This window comes from Enoplosus armatus, chromosome 10 (genome assembly GCF_043641665.1).
Source record: "Enoplosus armatus isolate fEnoArm2 chromosome 10, fEnoArm2.hap1, whole genome shotgun sequence".
In the NCBI taxonomy this organism is placed as follows: domain Eukaryota; kingdom Metazoa; phylum Chordata; class Actinopteri; order Centrarchiformes; family Enoplosidae; genus Enoplosus; species Enoplosus armatus.
The window spans coordinates 10,588,936-10,607,062 of NC_092189.1; the positions used below are offsets into that span (position 1 = coordinate 10,588,936).

General features: G+C 43.0%; 1 protein-coding gene across 1 annotated transcript in view; it reads right to left on the reverse strand.

Moving 5' to 3' along the window:
• LOC139291129 (A disintegrin and metalloproteinase with thrombospondin motifs 2-like) overlaps positions 1-18,127 on the reverse strand; it is a 107,014-nt gene that overhangs the window by 13,429 nt on the left and 75,458 nt on the right. The window contains exons 4-8 of the mRNA XM_070913059.1: positions 12,362-12,567; positions 3,904-3,987; positions 2,043-2,199; positions 1,047-1,152; positions 575-718 (exon numbers count right to left, since the gene is read on the reverse strand). Of these exons, the coding sequence (XP_070769160.1) occupies positions 575-718; positions 1,047-1,152; positions 2,043-2,199; positions 3,904-3,987; positions 12,362-12,567 (697 nt within the window). The remainder of the gene's footprint in view (positions 1-574; positions 719-1,046; positions 1,153-2,042; positions 2,200-3,903; positions 3,988-12,361; positions 12,568-18,127) is intronic.

Here is an 18,127-nt window from a genome sequence, read left to right on the forward strand (position 1 = left end):
TTTTCTTAATTAATCATTAGGTCAATATACAAAAGTCCAAATCCAAAAGATATTAAATGTACCATAACAGAGGGTTAAAAAACCCCAGCGAATATTCACATTTGAAAAGTTGTAACATGAATTTTTGGCCCTTTTTCTTAAAAACTGGCTTAATTAATCAAAATAGATTGCAAATTTTCTTTGCTAATCTTATCAGCTACTCGTTTTAGGTCTAATATACTTATTCATTTAAAGCCCTAAGTGATTCGAGTGTTTTACATGTAATATGTGTGGTGGATCTAATTATATCAAATTATACATTCAGAAGCTAACTTACCTAAAAAAGTCATTAAGATGGATTTAACGGAAAGTTTCAGAGCCCTATGACCTTAAAATTTGGGCTTTCTCACCTTGAAAACACCATACCAGTTTGGCAGTAATATACTAATTTTTAAGATACTAACAATTAATATTGCATCATATTCTCACAAAATATCAATGAGACGGAAATTCAGTCTAAAATACTAAGTAGCAACCTTTAAAAACCCATATAATCAAATCCTAGTATGAGTCTGAGAGTGTGCTTGTGTCTCACTGAAGGTAGCGTCCCAACTCTTGCATGCTACATCTGGACCAGTGGAAACGGTGAAAGGCAGCTTGCACCAGCGGAGCCATAATGCTGCCCATGTGCACCTCATCGCCACAGCGGTTCCCCTGGCCATCGTGCTCCATCCCCAACCTGCAGAGAGAGCGAGAGAGAGAGAGAGAGAGAGAGAGAGAGAGAGAGAGAGAGAGAGAGAGAGAGAGAGAGAGAGAGAGAGGACTCAGGAGGGAAGCGAAGGGAAAGGAGAGAACCAGTGGAGACAGATTGGGAACATGTGGGAGGAGAAGAAGAACAAGGAACAAAGGGAGGGAAGTAGCAGCAATTCTCTCATCAGATATTGGCTGAGGTGACCAATAGACCAAGACTGTAATAAATCAATATGGTCTTATAAGTGACTGCTTTGTTGTCTGTGGCTGCACCACGAGAGCAGGCTTGAAGACATCATTATGGCGAGTGCACTTACACGTGTCCCGTCTCGTGTGCCACCACAAAGGCAGAGGAGAAACCATCCTCATGGTTCAGAGTGCAGCTCCTCACCGGATGGCACATGCCCGTCACTGGGGCGTAACCTAGGCAACCAGGAAGAGAGACACAATCGTCGGGATTTGTGGACTTAGTGTTGTGTTGTGCTGAAAGCTTTACAGAGAGCAAAAACATTTGCCATGTTTGAAATTAATACTACACACACGAGACAATGTGCTCGGACAGTCAAAGGTAAAGCGTCATTTAAATTAATTTACACAAAATTTCACACAAAATATACACTTTCATCACCTACCCCCTTCTCAAAATAAATAAGAAAGTGAAATGATCTGACATTTTTTTCATCAACTTTTGCTACTAAATATCGATCAGTGACAGCCCAATATTTGAACAAAATTTGACGTCTCTTTAATATGACTCCATATACTGAAATACTCCCTTTTTAGCTTAAATCTGAGACTTATCTATCCAAAGATATGCATAATGTATACTTTTTACACATAGAGGTACACTCACTACTCTTTCACACGCACATACACAAATGTGTGCATGTTTGTGTGTTTAATCCTAACCCTAAACCATCGTCTTCCCCCCGTACATATGCCAATATCGAACTCCCTGTGTGCTTGTCTGTCCTGTACTGCCTTTAATTGTGGGACTGTGGCTGGCCCTGCTCTGCCTATTGATTTTCTGCTGCTGAAGGCTGAGCCCAAGGGCAGCTGAAGGGCTTCTGGATAGCTAGGCCACTGCCTTTAGAGGCCTCTCCCCTGGGCCCGCCTGTTAGCCTGCACTCTGCTGCACAGAAAACCACCAACCACCAAACCCACAGTGCACTATGAAGCTATATGAGGCAAAGGAAGGAAGACGGGAGTTTTTGAGCGAGTTTTAGGTCCTTAAGAGGGTGGGCGAGCAGTTTGGATGTATGTACCATACGTTAAACAGAAAGAGTTCAGCATATGTTCGTGTCTTTCATTACCCTGCATGCCCGTGGGGCCGAATTCCTGTCGTGTGAGGAAGATGGCGTGGTCGTGATACTCAGCGTCCCCTGTGTCCTGCTTCTGCTGCAGGAAGGCCCAGCGACACACATTCTCCAGACTCTGAGACGGGTTACCCAGTTCAATCAGACTCATGGACTGGAAAGACACACACACACACACACACACACACACACACACACACAGTGAAAGAGAGAAGAAGGTGTGAAGATTAACAGGGAACTAAACCTGCTTCTTGCTTCAGCTCTGGTACAACAACATTTTATTGAACCCTGTAGGGGGCAGTGTCACAATGTTATATCTTGTCAGCACATCTTGCAAATTGCTGAGGTGTACAACACACTCACACACACACTCTGAGGGATCCAGAGGGCTCACACAACAATGCTTAGGAGGATCCCGTAATCTTGATGGTTTCAATAATGAACATGAAACTGAACACAGAGCTGCCTATTAATGAGCTATGCACTAACATTCAAAAACATGTCCAATTACAGAATATTTACTTATGATTAAATGCATAATACCAACACCCACACAAACACCCAGATGCCAGCAATTCCTTCCTTTCACCTTCACCTCTCATTCTCTTCCTCATTAGGGTCTCCCCTCGCCTCCCCTCCCTCCCTACATTCTGCCGTACAAGTCTTTCCATCTCTCTCTCTTCCACTGCTTCCTTTTCGCTTCGCTTTCTACATTTCCTCGCTGTTTTCACACATGCACAATGCACAGCTGAATCAAACAGCGAAGAGTGTGTGTAGTGTGAGTGTGCTGCAGTGAAGACATATGGCCTGCCTCTGCACAAACACCCCTAAGACAGAGTGCACTGCCTGTGTGTGTGTATGTGTGTGCTTTATCATGTTCATCAGGTGCTTGCTTGTGTGTGTGTTTTTGTGATCTTTAAAGATGTATTTGTAATGGCATGTGTACATGTTGTGTTGCAGTGTGTGTGTGTGTGTGTGTGTGTGTGTGTGTGTGTGTGTGTGAGTGTGTGTGTGTGTGTGTGTGAAGTGTGGGTGCGCCTGCATTCAGGGTCACATAGCCAATCTGCAGGCTGTCTGGGTGCAGCTCTGTTGCCACGGTAATTGGGGATGATGGACAGCCGGAGCTTTGGCTGAAGCTGCATAGGGGCTGGTCCAGAATGACCAATGTAGATGTGTGTATGTGCATGTGTGTGTGTGTGTGGGAGTGTGTGTTTCCAGGGCTCCACCGGGACTGTAGACATGTAGATAGGAGAGGAAGAGATAAGGCTACAGCAGCATAAGTGTATCACAGAGCACCTAACCAGCAATAAAATCATTTGTATCATCCTGTGGGGTTATCCCTGCCCTCCTCCATTCCTGCCTTCTCTTGCTTTATCTCTCTTTTCTCCCTCTCTCTCACTCTTCATCCCGTCAGCACAGACAGGCAGATAGAGTTACAGTCAAGAAGAAAAGGATGCTACCCCCATCGTCCAGTCTCTCTGTTTATGAATGAGGGAGGGCTATCATTGATTGTTTATCTTTGCCTGGACTTCCCATGATTCTGTGCTGCAGCCTACTGGGAGGCAGGCTGATTGCATAACGGGCTGAGTTTCTGTGTGCTTTGGTGCTGAACTACGAAGGCGTGCGACTTGAAAACACTCCCCTGGGATGCAGCATGCTTTTAGTTCCTCTTTTGCTCAGTCCACTGGAATAACAGGCTCCGGGCATCAGTGCGTGCTGATGAGTGCGTGCGTGTATGTGTCTCTGTGTTTGTTTATGAGTGTGTGTGTGTGTATGACTTGACTGAGCTTACTGTAGGTGCTTAAAACGGTTGTCTTAGTCGACTTTTCAGTAGAACTTGTGTCTTGTCGGGTCTTACCTTGCCGTAGCCAAGCATGATGATCCGCACCAGCACCACATTGATCTTTGCTCCCAAAGACTGGTCATGGTAGATCTCATTCACCTGGAGTCGTACAGAGAAACACAAGAGAGAACATAGCTATTTTAAAAAATGCTTTAGAGATCAGTTATAAGTAATTAATGAGAACTTTTGAGTTGCCAGGTTGTGATGGTAGTTATCCATTAATTAATGCTCATTAAGTGCTTTCTCACTTTCTAATAAGCTACCAGGTCTTCTGTCATAAATGTCATTAAAGTGTTTTTATAACAATTCATCAAGTCTACAGTTGTAAATGTTAATAAAAAGTAAAATGAATAGTTTGACATTTTGGGAAATGCCCTTATTTTCTGTCTGCTCAGAGTTAGTTGATTGTATGGTAAACCTCCTAAATCTCAATAACTAACACATTATATCTTGTTTCATTTGTACAAAAAGGAAGTGTAAAAACGAGAAGTTGTGGTTTTACAGGGAGTTATGTGCAAGACTATTTCTTGACTACCTAGAGTCACTATGCTAAACTATACTAACCAGCTGTTGGACAGATGTTATAGTGGTATCAACAATTTCATCTAACTCTCCGTAAGAAACCAAATACATGTATTTCCCAAAATGCCAAACTATTCATTTAAAAAATGGGCTTTGGTCTAGATGCTCCATAAGGTAATTGGTCCATTGGGGAGGTTTTATTGATGAATCAGCAAGACTAAGCAAGTGGCACGAGAATAAACACAAGACACAGCGATTTTTTTTACAACTTAGAAGCCCAAAAGTTGTTCTTATAAATAGCTTGATAAATCCTTCTTATATGACTAATGACCCATGAATGAATCCATTAGTTACAAATGATAAAGCTGTTACAAAGGCGCCTTTATCTGATTAAATGATCTGATTAAAGCAACAAAGTGACATGAGAGACTAGAAGGGACGAAAAGAGAGAAAGGGAAGTTGAGCAGAATGCGAAGAACTCAGTTTCCCGTGAGCACAGATGGAGACGAGATGAAGGAAGAAAGATGCAAAGGAAGGAAAGAGCCTAATGCAAGGAAACAAGGTAATGTGTGACAAGGGAGATGCAGAGAGCATTATACTGCCAAAAAACACACACACACACACACACACACACAAAGAGAGAGAGAGGGTAAATTGGTGCAGGAGTTGAGGCCTGCTGTCCTCAGTGGCTGTGTGCGGTGCCTAATGAGGCAAAGGGATGTAAAAACAGACAGCCGTAATGAGATCGCTGATGGACACGCTGTGGAGAAAGAGACACACACATACTGTACACACACACACACACACACACAGGTACAGAGATGAAGAACAACATTGCCGACACACCCAGTGAGAGAAGAGCTATGAGAGCGAGTTGAGGAATGCTACGAATAGAGGCAGAGAGGCAGAGAGGGAAAGAGACAAGGAGCTGAGCAGAGAGGGGAGAAGGAGCACAGAGGCAAAGTCAGAAACAGAGAAAGAGCTTGAAAGGCAGTGGAAACGGTGCGTTCTTAGAAAACAAATGTAGCATAGAACTGCAGAGAAAGGGTTTTTAAAGAAGAGGGGAGAAATTTGGAGTAACCTAATGCTCTGTTCCATATGTGGCGTAAAGTCGGAAATTCCAGCATCCTATTAGGAAAAATCCAGAGGAGTGATCCTTCAAGTCAGAGTCCTAATTTGTTCACCACAGAACTGTCTGGAATAAATGTATTTCATTACATCAACATATAAACATGGCTGCAATGTAAAGGCTCAACAGCTTTACATCATTTACAGAAACCTCAAAATAACGTCATGTGTTTGGTATCAGGAACATGTGTCTGGTAAATGAGCAAATGTATAATTAACCTTCTAAACATCAAGTTTACGGTTGCCAGCATTCTAAGCTAACTTGCTAACGTAGCCAAATGTCACTAAAATAACAGCGGTTTCAGTGGAAGCGGCATTCTACGTCAGGAAAGTTCAACCTTGCAGGAATCCATGTGTTCGTTTCCAAGCTGGAACACTAGAAATAATGGAGGCTGTGATTAAAGTAACTGGGACTTTTTGACCTTCAACTGTGAATGGAACAGAGCGTTACGTGAGGGAAAAGAAAAAGTAATACTTGAAGTTGTGATCATAAGACATTATAAGGCAATACAACCACATTAAAAGAGTACTCCAATTTTGGCATTGCACTTCAGTAAAGTTGGTGGACTTGCAAGAGAGAGATTAAAATATAAATGGTCAAAATTGATGTAGAATTGATGTAGTTTCCTGAGTTATAATCCCTTATATGAGTCAAAAATACTGGATCCTACACTTCCCATAATGCAACTTGCATCTTTTTAACACATCTTTTGGTAAACCTGTCTAATCAACAGCAACGTCTTTGAAACTCAAGGCCAAAACTGAGTCCCCTTTATAGTAGTCCCCTTCATTATAGTCCCCTTTAGTTCCTGAAGTGTGGGATGGAGGGGAGGTAGAAGGGAGGAGTTTGAGGGACACAAGATGTCAAAGTTTTCTTTCAGCGACCTTCAGTTCCATGTTTTGGACGCTCCTTTTACACATCAAAAAAGACAGAGTTGCTAAGCAACCACTAAACAAAAGTCAGTTTAACCCTGTCTGAGACTCTGTGTGTGTGTGTGAGAGTGTGTGTGTGTGTGTGCAGTTTTCATCTTGCCTGTCTATCTGGCTACTTACTGGTCTCTCATTGGTAACATTTGTCTCATGACTGTGTGTGTGTAGGTGTGTTTGTTTGTCTGAGATACCATGGACACTTGGGTGGGTCAGTTCACACTTGCCCTGATCCAGCCCGTTTCCTTGACAACTGTTAGGCCATTGGGGGCGGTTGACTTCCAGGTGCATGACCCCGATACCACAAGTTCCACTCTAATGAGACACACACACATGCACAGAGGCAGCGTAGTGTCCTTTCATTCCCAACTTTAGCTTGATGTGTCTTCACTGGCATACAGTTGGACACTTCACACCCAGATGCTGTACACTAGAGGACAGATATGGCACAGCAATTGATAATACACACCCATATATTCACTGAAATGTGCTCTCACACACACACACACACACACACACACACACACACACACACACACACACACACACACACACACACACACACAGTTCCTTGTTAACAAGTGAACAGGCCTGTCTCTCATTAATGCTGCTGGCTGTGCTCTGACGTTCTGAAGGGCGACGTCAGGTGTCATTACTTACCACCCAGGCTGCAGGTATCCAAGGTAGCCCAGATTTGTCTGTCTGTCTGTCTGTGTAGTAACTAATGCAGGCCTAGAGGTCAGCAAGGCACAAAATCATTACTATCAGATAAATAATGCAGCCAGGGCTTGTCATTTAGCTCTGCAAGAGGGAGGATGAAATGAAGAGAGAAGGTTGGAGGAAAATGGCAAAAGAGGAGCAAGGAGTGATATTAAAAGGCACCATCGGTAATTGTTTAACCACATGAATTATAGATATAATTAAAATGTTTGATTTAAAAATTAATAATGACGATTCTGTTTGTTTTTGCGCATCATAATTGGAAATATAGGCCTGTTTTATTCGTGTTTACAAAGAAACTCATGTAAATACACCTTTAGCGACATCAGAAAACATGAATAACTTCAATTCTGCCGTTGTCGGTCGGTGCATTTACAACCTGTCAATCAGATTGTTTTTTCAATTTCAGTGTTGGGTTACAAATTAAATCAAAATCTGAAGCATGAAAAGGAAGGAGGGCACGGAGATAGTTTAGACACGAGCAGTTCTGTCACAGGGGCATTGAGAGGTTGCTACTTTTGTTATTAGCTGCTCTTCCACAGATTCACACCTACATTTAGTATTACAATGATACCTTATTTTATATATTCAAATTACACATAAGGTAAGAATTCATCTATTTCTGTGAAGACTTACAAAGTCTAAGGGATACATAGTCATAATAAGCTCATAAAGGCTTAAAATACATTGAAGCTAACTGTGTAAGAACATGAACATTTTCACAGTGCTTCATACTGAGCTCATGTGTTTTAATCAACTCATAATGGAGAGTGGGCTTCATTTAATAGGCAGTGAACTTTTTTTTTTCTGGATACAATTTGAAAATATGCATTAAAAAACACTCTCAGCTGCTGATGAGACAGAACTGAGTCATCAAATAAAATCTGGCTGGTGTGCTACATAAATTAGATAAGACTTTGGACAGCTTTTTGTACATCTTTTTTGTCGACACACACACATGGGAATATTTTAAAAACTGAGACCCAGAATTTGAGCTCTCAGTCTGACAGTACTCCTTAAATATCTGTGACACTTCCAGCTAACAAGGTGTCTATTATTACCTGGACTACCTCTCCTTTTCCCAGCTCTTCCTACCACTTATTAACATGATTTTTCAATGCCTGCAGGAGCTTTGGTAAAGACACAACTGAACGATCTGCACCACTTTCAGACAGCTCTTACAGAAAATTATGCTTATCACACACTGGAGACATAAAGGTGCTGACAAAATACTCCTCAGTACACCAATATGCATCATTGAAATTAAACATGCACACACACACACACACACGCACGCCTCCCTCATCAGCAGTGACTATTCATATCCATGGAGAGGGTGATTAACACTTTGCGGCACCTCTCTAAAGGTCTCCATTATGAGGTGCGAAAGCCAGGTAGACAGACAGATCACTGTTGGCCACTAAATCTAGCATCATGATGTCCGCCACAGGAAGATTACTGCACAATGGCCTCCACTTGGCATTTGGCACACAGCATATTTTACAGGATTTACCACAACATTGTTGCTACAACACTCTCATTTTCAAGAGGCCATATCAGCCCACTTTGTCACCGGGCCAGGCACATTGCGCTCTACCTGGTCAGCCATTTCGCCTCCCCTCTCCTTTTTTTATTTTTTTCTCCTTTTCTGTTTTTCCCAACTGACTTTTAAAGTATTTTGTTTATTCACTTTCCCCTCTTTGTGTGTTTCACACACCAACACACATAAACGTACCCCTTACCCAACTAAAGGTAGAGCAAATGTTACTGCACCTACATTCAACAATGCTAATTGCCCTGCGTTTCCGGTCAGTTTTTTCTTGATTGTGTTGTCCTCTATGTTTTAACCACGCTCAATATATACCACACACTCCTTAAAGTTTGATGCCAATGTTCTGTCTGTTGTCTTTCAATAAAAAAGACCTCACATCAGTGAAACACCTCTGTATCTTACCTTATTTTATTTTTTTGTATAAAGTATCTTCACAGTATCTAAAAAAAAAAAAGAGTAAAATGTACATCATTGTGGACATTTGACAGTAAATTCATATTATTCCAATATTTAGTTTCCATGTATAAATGTAGAGGCATTCGCTGGCACATAAAATGTGGTGATAGAGCCACACGTACAAACATTAACTATCAAGCAAAGTAGCCCAACATTACTGTACTTTCCAAGTGAAGATCGGATCAAGAGTCAGGCAACAATCCTCTAAACTGTCATTGTTTTCTGCATCTGCCACCACTATAGACCCGGTTTGGTTTACACAACTAAAACGGCCTACTGTGTCAAAGTTACACAATTTCTTAAAATAAACAGAGAGCAAAAGGTCAAAGGTCTTGCTGGATAACGTGAGTTTGAGTGAGACCTTAGTTCAGGAGGAAGTGCTCCCAGCTTTGGTCTTTGTCCTGTCACAATAACGAAGCCTCTCCTCAACAGTGCAGTCGTTTTAAACTGTGTGAAGAAGCCTCCAGTTGTCCAGCTTTGCCCTTAATCCATCCGTCTCCCCAGATCTCTTTAATACCTCTTCAGTCATAGAAGTCATCACAAAAGAAATCCTCAATTTATGAATTTTTGTTGAGTGAGAGAGAGAGAGAGAGAGAGAGAAAGGAGCAGGAAGCAGATTATTATATCCTTCCTCTATTCTTGTACAAGTTTGCAGAAAAGACGAATGGGCTTTGACATTTACCTGCCATGTTGCCTCTTCTGTTCTCCATTGTCGAAATAGGTCTTTTTTGTTTAACAAAGTGCATGTTTATTTGCGTGTTTGTGCATATATTTGCATGCACATTCTGATCCATTGATAGGATGTGAAATCAAATGGTTATTGAATAATTAAGCCTCGTGGTTAAATCCATCCATTCTTGTCCATTGATGCAATTGGACAAAAATACAATGTGGGGAAGGAAGGTAAACACATGGGAAAGGAGTGGGATGCAGAATTACTAATACACACATTTAACTCAACATACACATTAACACACACACACACACACACACACACAAACACACACACTTTGACACTCCTGGTGAACTTTGCAGACAGGATTTAATGTTTTTCTGTGGGAGCGCTTTGATGTCCTGCAGACAGCAGTACCGCCCCCTATCCTCCAACACACACACACACACACACACACACACACCAAATTGTCCACCTTGAACCTTAGCTCACTTCGGCAGTCATTTAAACAGACAGAGAATCAGTCAGACAGACAGACATACAGGCAAGAAGCAGAAGAGGAAGATGCAGAGTGACAAAAATACTGCATACACTGTAGTTTTACAGAATAACCTTTTGTACTGAAACGCAAACGCTTTGTTTATCCTTTGAAGGTGGCTGTACAACAGCGTAACAGCTGCTGCTGCAACAAATGACAGAGGATCACTTCACACTCTGTTTTTGGTGTGTTGAAAGTGTAAACAAAACACACATGCAGAAGCCTTTCTGTCAGATACACTCAATTCAGCCTGGCAGTTAGGAGAGAAACTGGGCAGAGGAATTTAAGGAGAGAAGAGCAGGTGGAAGCAGAAGAGACATCATGACATTTTATGGTTTTATAGTGTCAAAACAGTGCCCTTATTTCCTCCTAATGTCTTCTTTCAAGGAGAGGGCAATAAAGAGAAGAAAAGTATTCCTTTCTTTCTGTGTGGTTAAGCAGCCACACTATTACAATAACTCTTTAAAGGGCACCTGTGGCAAATACATATTCTCAAATCTCTCTCTCCTTATCCTAAATTTACCTTTTGTGTCTTCTCATAAACCTGCGTTATCACTCACATTATACTTAGAAAGGTTTTTTTTAACATTGTTGAGGATTTGTTGCCATGAAGTCAGGGAGGAGCAACAATGCAAAAGAGCTCAGCGTAGAGCGACTCAGTGCTGCTGAGACACTGGGAGAGAGAGAGGGGAGACAGAGAGTGTGTGAGAGAGAGAGAGCACACCCATCCTGAAGTGAGCAAAGCAAACTTTCAAGAAGAAAGTCGCCCAGATGCCACGCGTGGGAGGCAGCCCTTATTTATTTATTTCTGTTTATCTGGCTGTCAGTAATTTATTCCGAATGCGCTGTTTAAAATACTCCTTCTCCCTCCGTCTCTCCATCTCTTCCCCACAGATTAGAGGGGGGCTGCGACAGGGCTGCGAATTCCCTTCTCCTATATTGTCTAACAAATATCTAAAAGGGGAGGCAGAGAGCACAGCGGCTCTTGTTCTTTCTCAAGCGCTGAGCTGAGACAAAGAGGTGTGGTAGGATTTGTTGCTGTACGCCTGCACCTGCTTAACAGTCGGAGATTGGCTCCTTGCGCAGTGGGTCGCAGCACAGGCAAAAGCAAACAGGAGCACGCACACAAACAGACGCACGCACGCCAGCGCACGCGTACAAATGCGTGCAAACAGCACTCTCACCACAGGTTTAATTTGCAAAGATTAAAGTCTGCAGCGTGTTCAGTGTCGCACACACACACACACACACACACACACAAACACCTGGGAGTTTGAGTGCTTGGCTAAGTGTTGTTGTGGCCTGGAGCATACTGCCTGCTGTTTCTGCATCTCTCTCTCTCTGTCTCTTTCTCTCTCGCACACACACACACACACACACACACTGAAAATGAATGATGACATGACACAAAGCCTGATGAAATGATATGTAGGAGCCCCTTCAGAGCACAGGGCTCACCTAACACACACACACACACACACACACACACACACACACACACACACACACACACACACTCAAACAAATGAAATCTCATCATATTCAGATAGAGAAGAAAGGATTACCCGCGGCTGATTGCTGGATGAGAACATGTAGGAAGGGAATTGAATCCTCATTCGTGTGTGTGTTTGTGTGTGTGTGTGTGTGTGTGCGTGTGTATTTCTTTGACCTCTCCGTGACTTACTTCCCATTCAACTCAAATGGAACAGTTTTCCCATTTAATGACAAAACACGTCAAATTGGGCCGTTTGGGATGTGTGTGTGATAAGATACTGTATGTCTGATGTGATACCTGAGATGAATAAAGAAAGAACCTTAAACGTTAGCAGTTTACATGACAGCTACTTAATTCAATGACACATTCCTTTAATTGAGATATAGTCATCTACTTCTCTGTCAGCGTGTCAGTTTGTGTTCACGTGTGTGCGTCAAAGTCTGTGAGCCACCAAACACTTACAATGTTCATGAGTGTGAGCAGGTACTTCTGGACGTGCTCCTTCCCGTGAAACTGAACCACCGAGTCGTCGACGCCCAGCAGCACCTCGATGTTGTAGGCCCTGTCTAGGCTCTGTCTGCGCGTTCGCCCCGCTCGCGTGTGGTTGATGCTCTGCTGCACGCCGCGGTACAGAGACTCCAGGTCCATCAGGCCACCGAGGTCGGCGCCTGGAGATAGAAAAACACACAATGAACATATGCAATGACACAGGGTTAGTTAGAAAAAATAATTTGCACATTTTCATGGATGAAGTGAAAGAAAAAAAGATCCAAACACTTTTGGTGAACGAATCTCATTAAACTGTATCCAACTATGCAATTCTCTACAAGGGTAGGGTATTTTAATAACATAAGCATGTAATCTGTGGTAAACTGCAACCAGCCAGAAGCTCGGACAAGCACAAGGTCAGCCAGCGTTAATCAGTGGATTAAACCTGAATGTTTTACCAGCTGAGCTAAACTCACTAAACACAACTAAAGCAAGACTCCTGCTAAATCATACAGTCTCTGTAGATCTTTTATTGGAAAGAAACATTAACATTTGTATTTGTCCTGTTTATTTACCATGACCTCACTGAGCAGAAATTTCTTGTTAATCTGTCTGCAAGTATTCTTTCAAATCAGCTCAGTGTGCATCTCCACGTCTGCATCTCTCTACGGTGTTTCGTGCACTTTTGTCGTGTGTTTATCGTGTGCTACACATTGAAATCCCCATCCACATGTGTACTTGTTTGAGCACTTGCATGCTGACGTCCGTGTGCTTGTCCTCTGTTTGCTTTCCAAGACACCAGTTGACAGAATCGAGCATGTGTGTCCCTTGTAACTGGTGGTAACGGTGCGGCTATCCTACACAGATCCTCTCCTAATCAACCAAATATTTCTACTCCCTTCTGAATAAAAGCAGCAGATGGTGCTTGCTAAACACATGGATTAAGACAGCTCCTTCACACAAGGGGCTGCCCACCCTGCTCTTTTCTTGGCTTGCTACATGCTGGAAAAAATGCAAATTACACAAGAAACTCAATTTGAGGTTATTCCATCGGAAAGTGTGCAACCGAGAGCAGCCCTGATTTGTTCAGATCACTAATCACTTCTGTGTTTCTTGCCTGCACAGGTATGTCAAGCAGTGTGTTGTCATGTTGTTTGGACATTTTTTGGATAAACTGCAGTCCTAAATGACTGTATTAAGTTTTAAGTGTCTGATCCCGTTTCTTTTTTTTCTTGGCAAACACTCGGAGTCAGTGAGGATACTGAAGATAAATCGTCCTGTCTCCAGAGCCAAGGCCATCCTTCCCTCACTCGCTGTTCTCCCTCATCACCCCCTCCCCTCTCTCTCTCTCTCTCTCTCTCTCTCTCTCTCTCTCTCATCCTCCTGGTATGTAGACACAGCGTGGCCTTGCTTGTATGGAAGCCATGGAAGGCAAAGTCATGCAGTCTTGAACATGTGGTCTCAGTGGATTCAACAAAGCGCTATCCTCCCTGACTCCAGCCAAGGCCTCCCACAGCCATGGATGACACACAACACAGCTCATGGAGCGGTGTGTGTGTGTGTGTGTGTGTGTTTGTTAGTGTGTATGCAGGCGCTTGTGTGTGAGCACTGTGTGGACAAACATTTCAAATTGGGCTATAAATCACTGTTCCAACAGGCGCTTTAATTCAGTTGAAGCTTTGGTGCAGGGCCCGCTAACTGTAATAGATTTGCTGTTTTTTGACTGTGGAGCTTTATTTGGAGGTGCTGGGTGGGGAGTTGATTCAACACGTGGCATGAGGGGACCGTTGGAGCTCCAGTGTTATGACACATACGGTTAGAAGAAGCGTCGAGTGCAGGGAAAAGAACGAGATATAAGAGGAAGATATACAGGGAAGACAAGGGGGGGAGAGAGAGAAAGATCTGCCACCTTGTCTCCCAATCAGCAAGGGGCATCCCGCTTTCCCACTCCCTCTTATGCAACGTTTCCAAGGCAACGGGCTCATGGGTAAAACAACGACCGCGTGGCTAATATTGGCTCCTGAGTCGCTAGCAGAATGAATCTGGAAGTCTGAATATGATCCCATATCTGCCCACATTCCAGTGAGTGACAGAGTACCCACACAGAAAGAGAGAGAAGCAGGAGAAGGGGTCGGCAAAGATGGAGACTAATGTAGAGAAAGACAAGAGACTACGAGAGGAGAATTTAAAGATTTCTGCAGCACATACTTTTGTTCTGTTTCATAGCTCACCTCACACACACACACACACACACACACACACACACTGAACATTTCTTCCCCTTGTTAGTAGAGGAAGCTGGATTTAAGGCGGTGTGCTTCACAACAACCCTTGGCTCTTCCTAGTTATAGTTGCCTTTAACGAGCCTGATGTCATAACCACACCATCTGCTTTTAAAGACAGGTCCAGATATTTTTACCTTTTGCTTATGTAATGTTGAGACACAAAAACACAGGGAAAAAAACTACACTATTGTGTTCACACTTTTAACTCTGCGCCTTCGCAAAATTGCAGTGCCTTGAAAACTGCAAATGAGACAATGCGGGGACATTGCATAACATGGGGGCCACAGCTGTATGGTAAGTGGAGGGAATAAGGTAGAGATAACTCAAAGTGACACTGGCGGAGTGGAAAACAAGACGTGACTAAGCCAGAGGTTGGAAGAGGGCTTGACCAGGTGGTGAGCTCGAACTATTTAAACCTCTCCGTTTCATCACATCTCCGTCCTCGCTTCCACTCTGCTAGAGCACTCTTTTTTTCTCTCGCTTCAGCTGTTTTGGAGCTGAAGCGAGAGTTTTTCAGAGAAAACTGCGGAGGAATAAGGTGCAAGGGAGACGGAGGGAGGCGGTGAGGGAGGTGAGAGGTAGAGCTGAGGGGTGTGATGGATGAGAGAGAGAGATGAGAAGAGACCAGAAGGACCTTGGGTTTTGTGAGTTCCGCTTCAAGCCATTGCAGTGATTGCAGAGAATATCGCTCTCTTGTAGAGCATACGAGTGCGTCTGTGTGACTGCGGGCGAAGCATCAGGGTGCGCTGCCATGTTTCTCGCAGCAATAGCTTAGATTAGCCTCTGAAGCCTAACTGTTATCACTCTCAACCTACAGAAAGGGGATTGATCATTCATTTTTCCTTCTTCTACGGCGCATCATTTTCAGTCCCAAACCTCCTCCTACACCTCTGACCTGCACGCACACACAAACTTTCTCAATCCTCATTTCCATTTTCACACTGTATCCCTATATACAACACCCACCTCCACCATCACACAAAAACAACCCCACCCTACATGCACACCTCTACCATCACACACACCGCCCTCATTCTATTCTCATTCAGGTGGGGTATAGAGCAGAGGCCTTATTAGGAGACAAAGGTTCTTTGTCTTTCAACCTTTGCAAAATGTCAAGAATGTCTGGTTGCCCGCTGAATTCGAGGTGGGGTGGGGGGGTCGAGAGACGAGAGAGAGAAGAGTATAGGCCAGAGAGAGAGAGAGAGAGAGAGAGAGAGAGAGAGAGAGAGTGAATGGTGATGATAATTCAGGTCAAGCCACATCTTACTACTGAGCAGTGGTCTTTGGTTTAAGGTAACTGTTTGGCAGTCAGGCGTGGCGCATCACTCTGCTCCGCATTCAGGAGCTCTACTGTATAATGACTGGTTTTGACCTTACAATGGTCACTCTGGCCAGCCTCATGGTTGGTGTGTATGTGTGCAAACATAAGTATCAGTATCAAAATCAGAATTACTTTATTGATCCCCGGGGGGAAAATATACAGTACCGGTGCTCCCATTCAAGAGTAGAAAGTAGCATAATTTAGAAATTTAGAATGGATGATTTTGCATATTACAGTATCTACGTTTCATGGACCTCCAACACAACAAAAAAACTGCCATATATTTGTAACACAGAGTCTCATGATTGTTGATTTACATAGCAAAGTAGACTCAGTAAATGCAGTATTTACATAGAGGAATTACAACATAGTGAATTATATAGCATCATACTGTATATACACACACACATACAGAGACACACACATAACCACATGGTGACAATACATTTATTTACCAGGGCTGGTCGGCTGGCAATACATGTTTTCTTATAGCAGCGCCCAGTTGACTTCTAAAATAGAATAAATGAAACCAAATGAGAAAAACTAAGCTGGGTTTGAACTTCTCTCTCTATCTGTCACCTTCCATGTGTGCAAGCGAGTGCAACGCTATGAATGACCCCGTTCGTAACAGCTATAAACACCTTTGCCTTCCGAGGTCAGACGACATGTCGTACAATCTAGTTCTTTTCGAGCATACACCAGCATTTAACCACAAGTATAGTCTTACAGTTTATAGTAAAGTCTTGCATGACTTTAAAGGAAACACAATTAAGTCTTAGAAAATAAAACTGGTGTTAACTTGTGTGTGGGTATGTGTGGTTAGGGCTGCTAAATTACACAAGATTAAATGACTTAAATGCACTACTATGTGTTTATTGAGAGAATAATAATAATGATCGATTATTTGCTATATTGGAAGTTAGTTGAGAAATCCGCTGTTTGTTTCAGTTCTTGGAATGAAAATGTTGCCTATTATGAAATAGTTCAATCAATCATTATTATATTAATAGCATGAAAATTCGCTGCATACTCAAGTGACTTTGAGGGTGTCTGCCTACACACAGTCCTCCCTCAGGAGTGATTAAAATCTCTAGAGTTGTTGTGTATTTTGGTTACTTTGCTAACACAGTGCTTACTTATAAGTGGCAGCAGGCGGGAGGGGAGATGGCAAACTCATTAGTGCTCACCTGAGTTCAAGGCTGTCTGTCCACAGCGAGGCACAGTTGTCCACATGCGTGAAATTAATTTACTTACAAACACGTCTTGGCCACATAGCTCAGGGCATGGACATTTTGTCTCCCCAATGACAGCTTTATGGGCTGTCGTGGTGATGAGTGGCTTGGATGGCGAACTGTTAACGCTGCTGCAAGCATCTGGGCAGGTAGCAACATGCCACAGTGTCCCACACAATGTCCCCATACTGAATGCTCATTATTTCTAAGCTGCGTCGATATGACAGCTGCAAAGGCTACAGAGTGTGGAACATATAGTGAACTACGCTTCCCATAATCATATTGCCTTTAATTATTTAGATTGGCAATCAGTAATCTAATTTTACATGGACAGCTCCCTGAAGACCATAATAATTATTCATACATCAAGCACTGAACTTTGCCCATTCATTAATAACTGCTTTAGGTTAGGACTGTTTATTTTTAACTGTGATTTCTATAATGCTGATAAGATATTTTGAGTGGTCGAGCCTCGCCTGAGAGTTTCGTGTCCAAAATTCCATAATATTTAGGCTGATGCATTATATCTATCCCTGCTCCCTGAAGTGGAGAAGAGGACCGTTTTTTAATATTGCATGAAGCGGCCTTTATAATCAGCAGGCGAGAGGGCCACCTATCCTCACCGCTGCTCGGTGTGTCTGTGTGGATTTCTGGTGGTTCAGGAGACAAGGCAACCTTTAGCTCTCCCCTCTTACATAACTGTCTGTCTGTCAGAAACACACAGGGCTGCTGGGGAGGTGCTGTGGTGCACACCGATCCCCCCCTGTGTCCTGCTGTACCACGGTTTCATTAGCCGAGCTGAGCCATTTCTTCATTTCTTCGTCTATAATGTATGCAGTTACCTACACATTCATAATACAGAGCCGCCAAATGAAATAATCTCTGCTGTGGTTTTGAC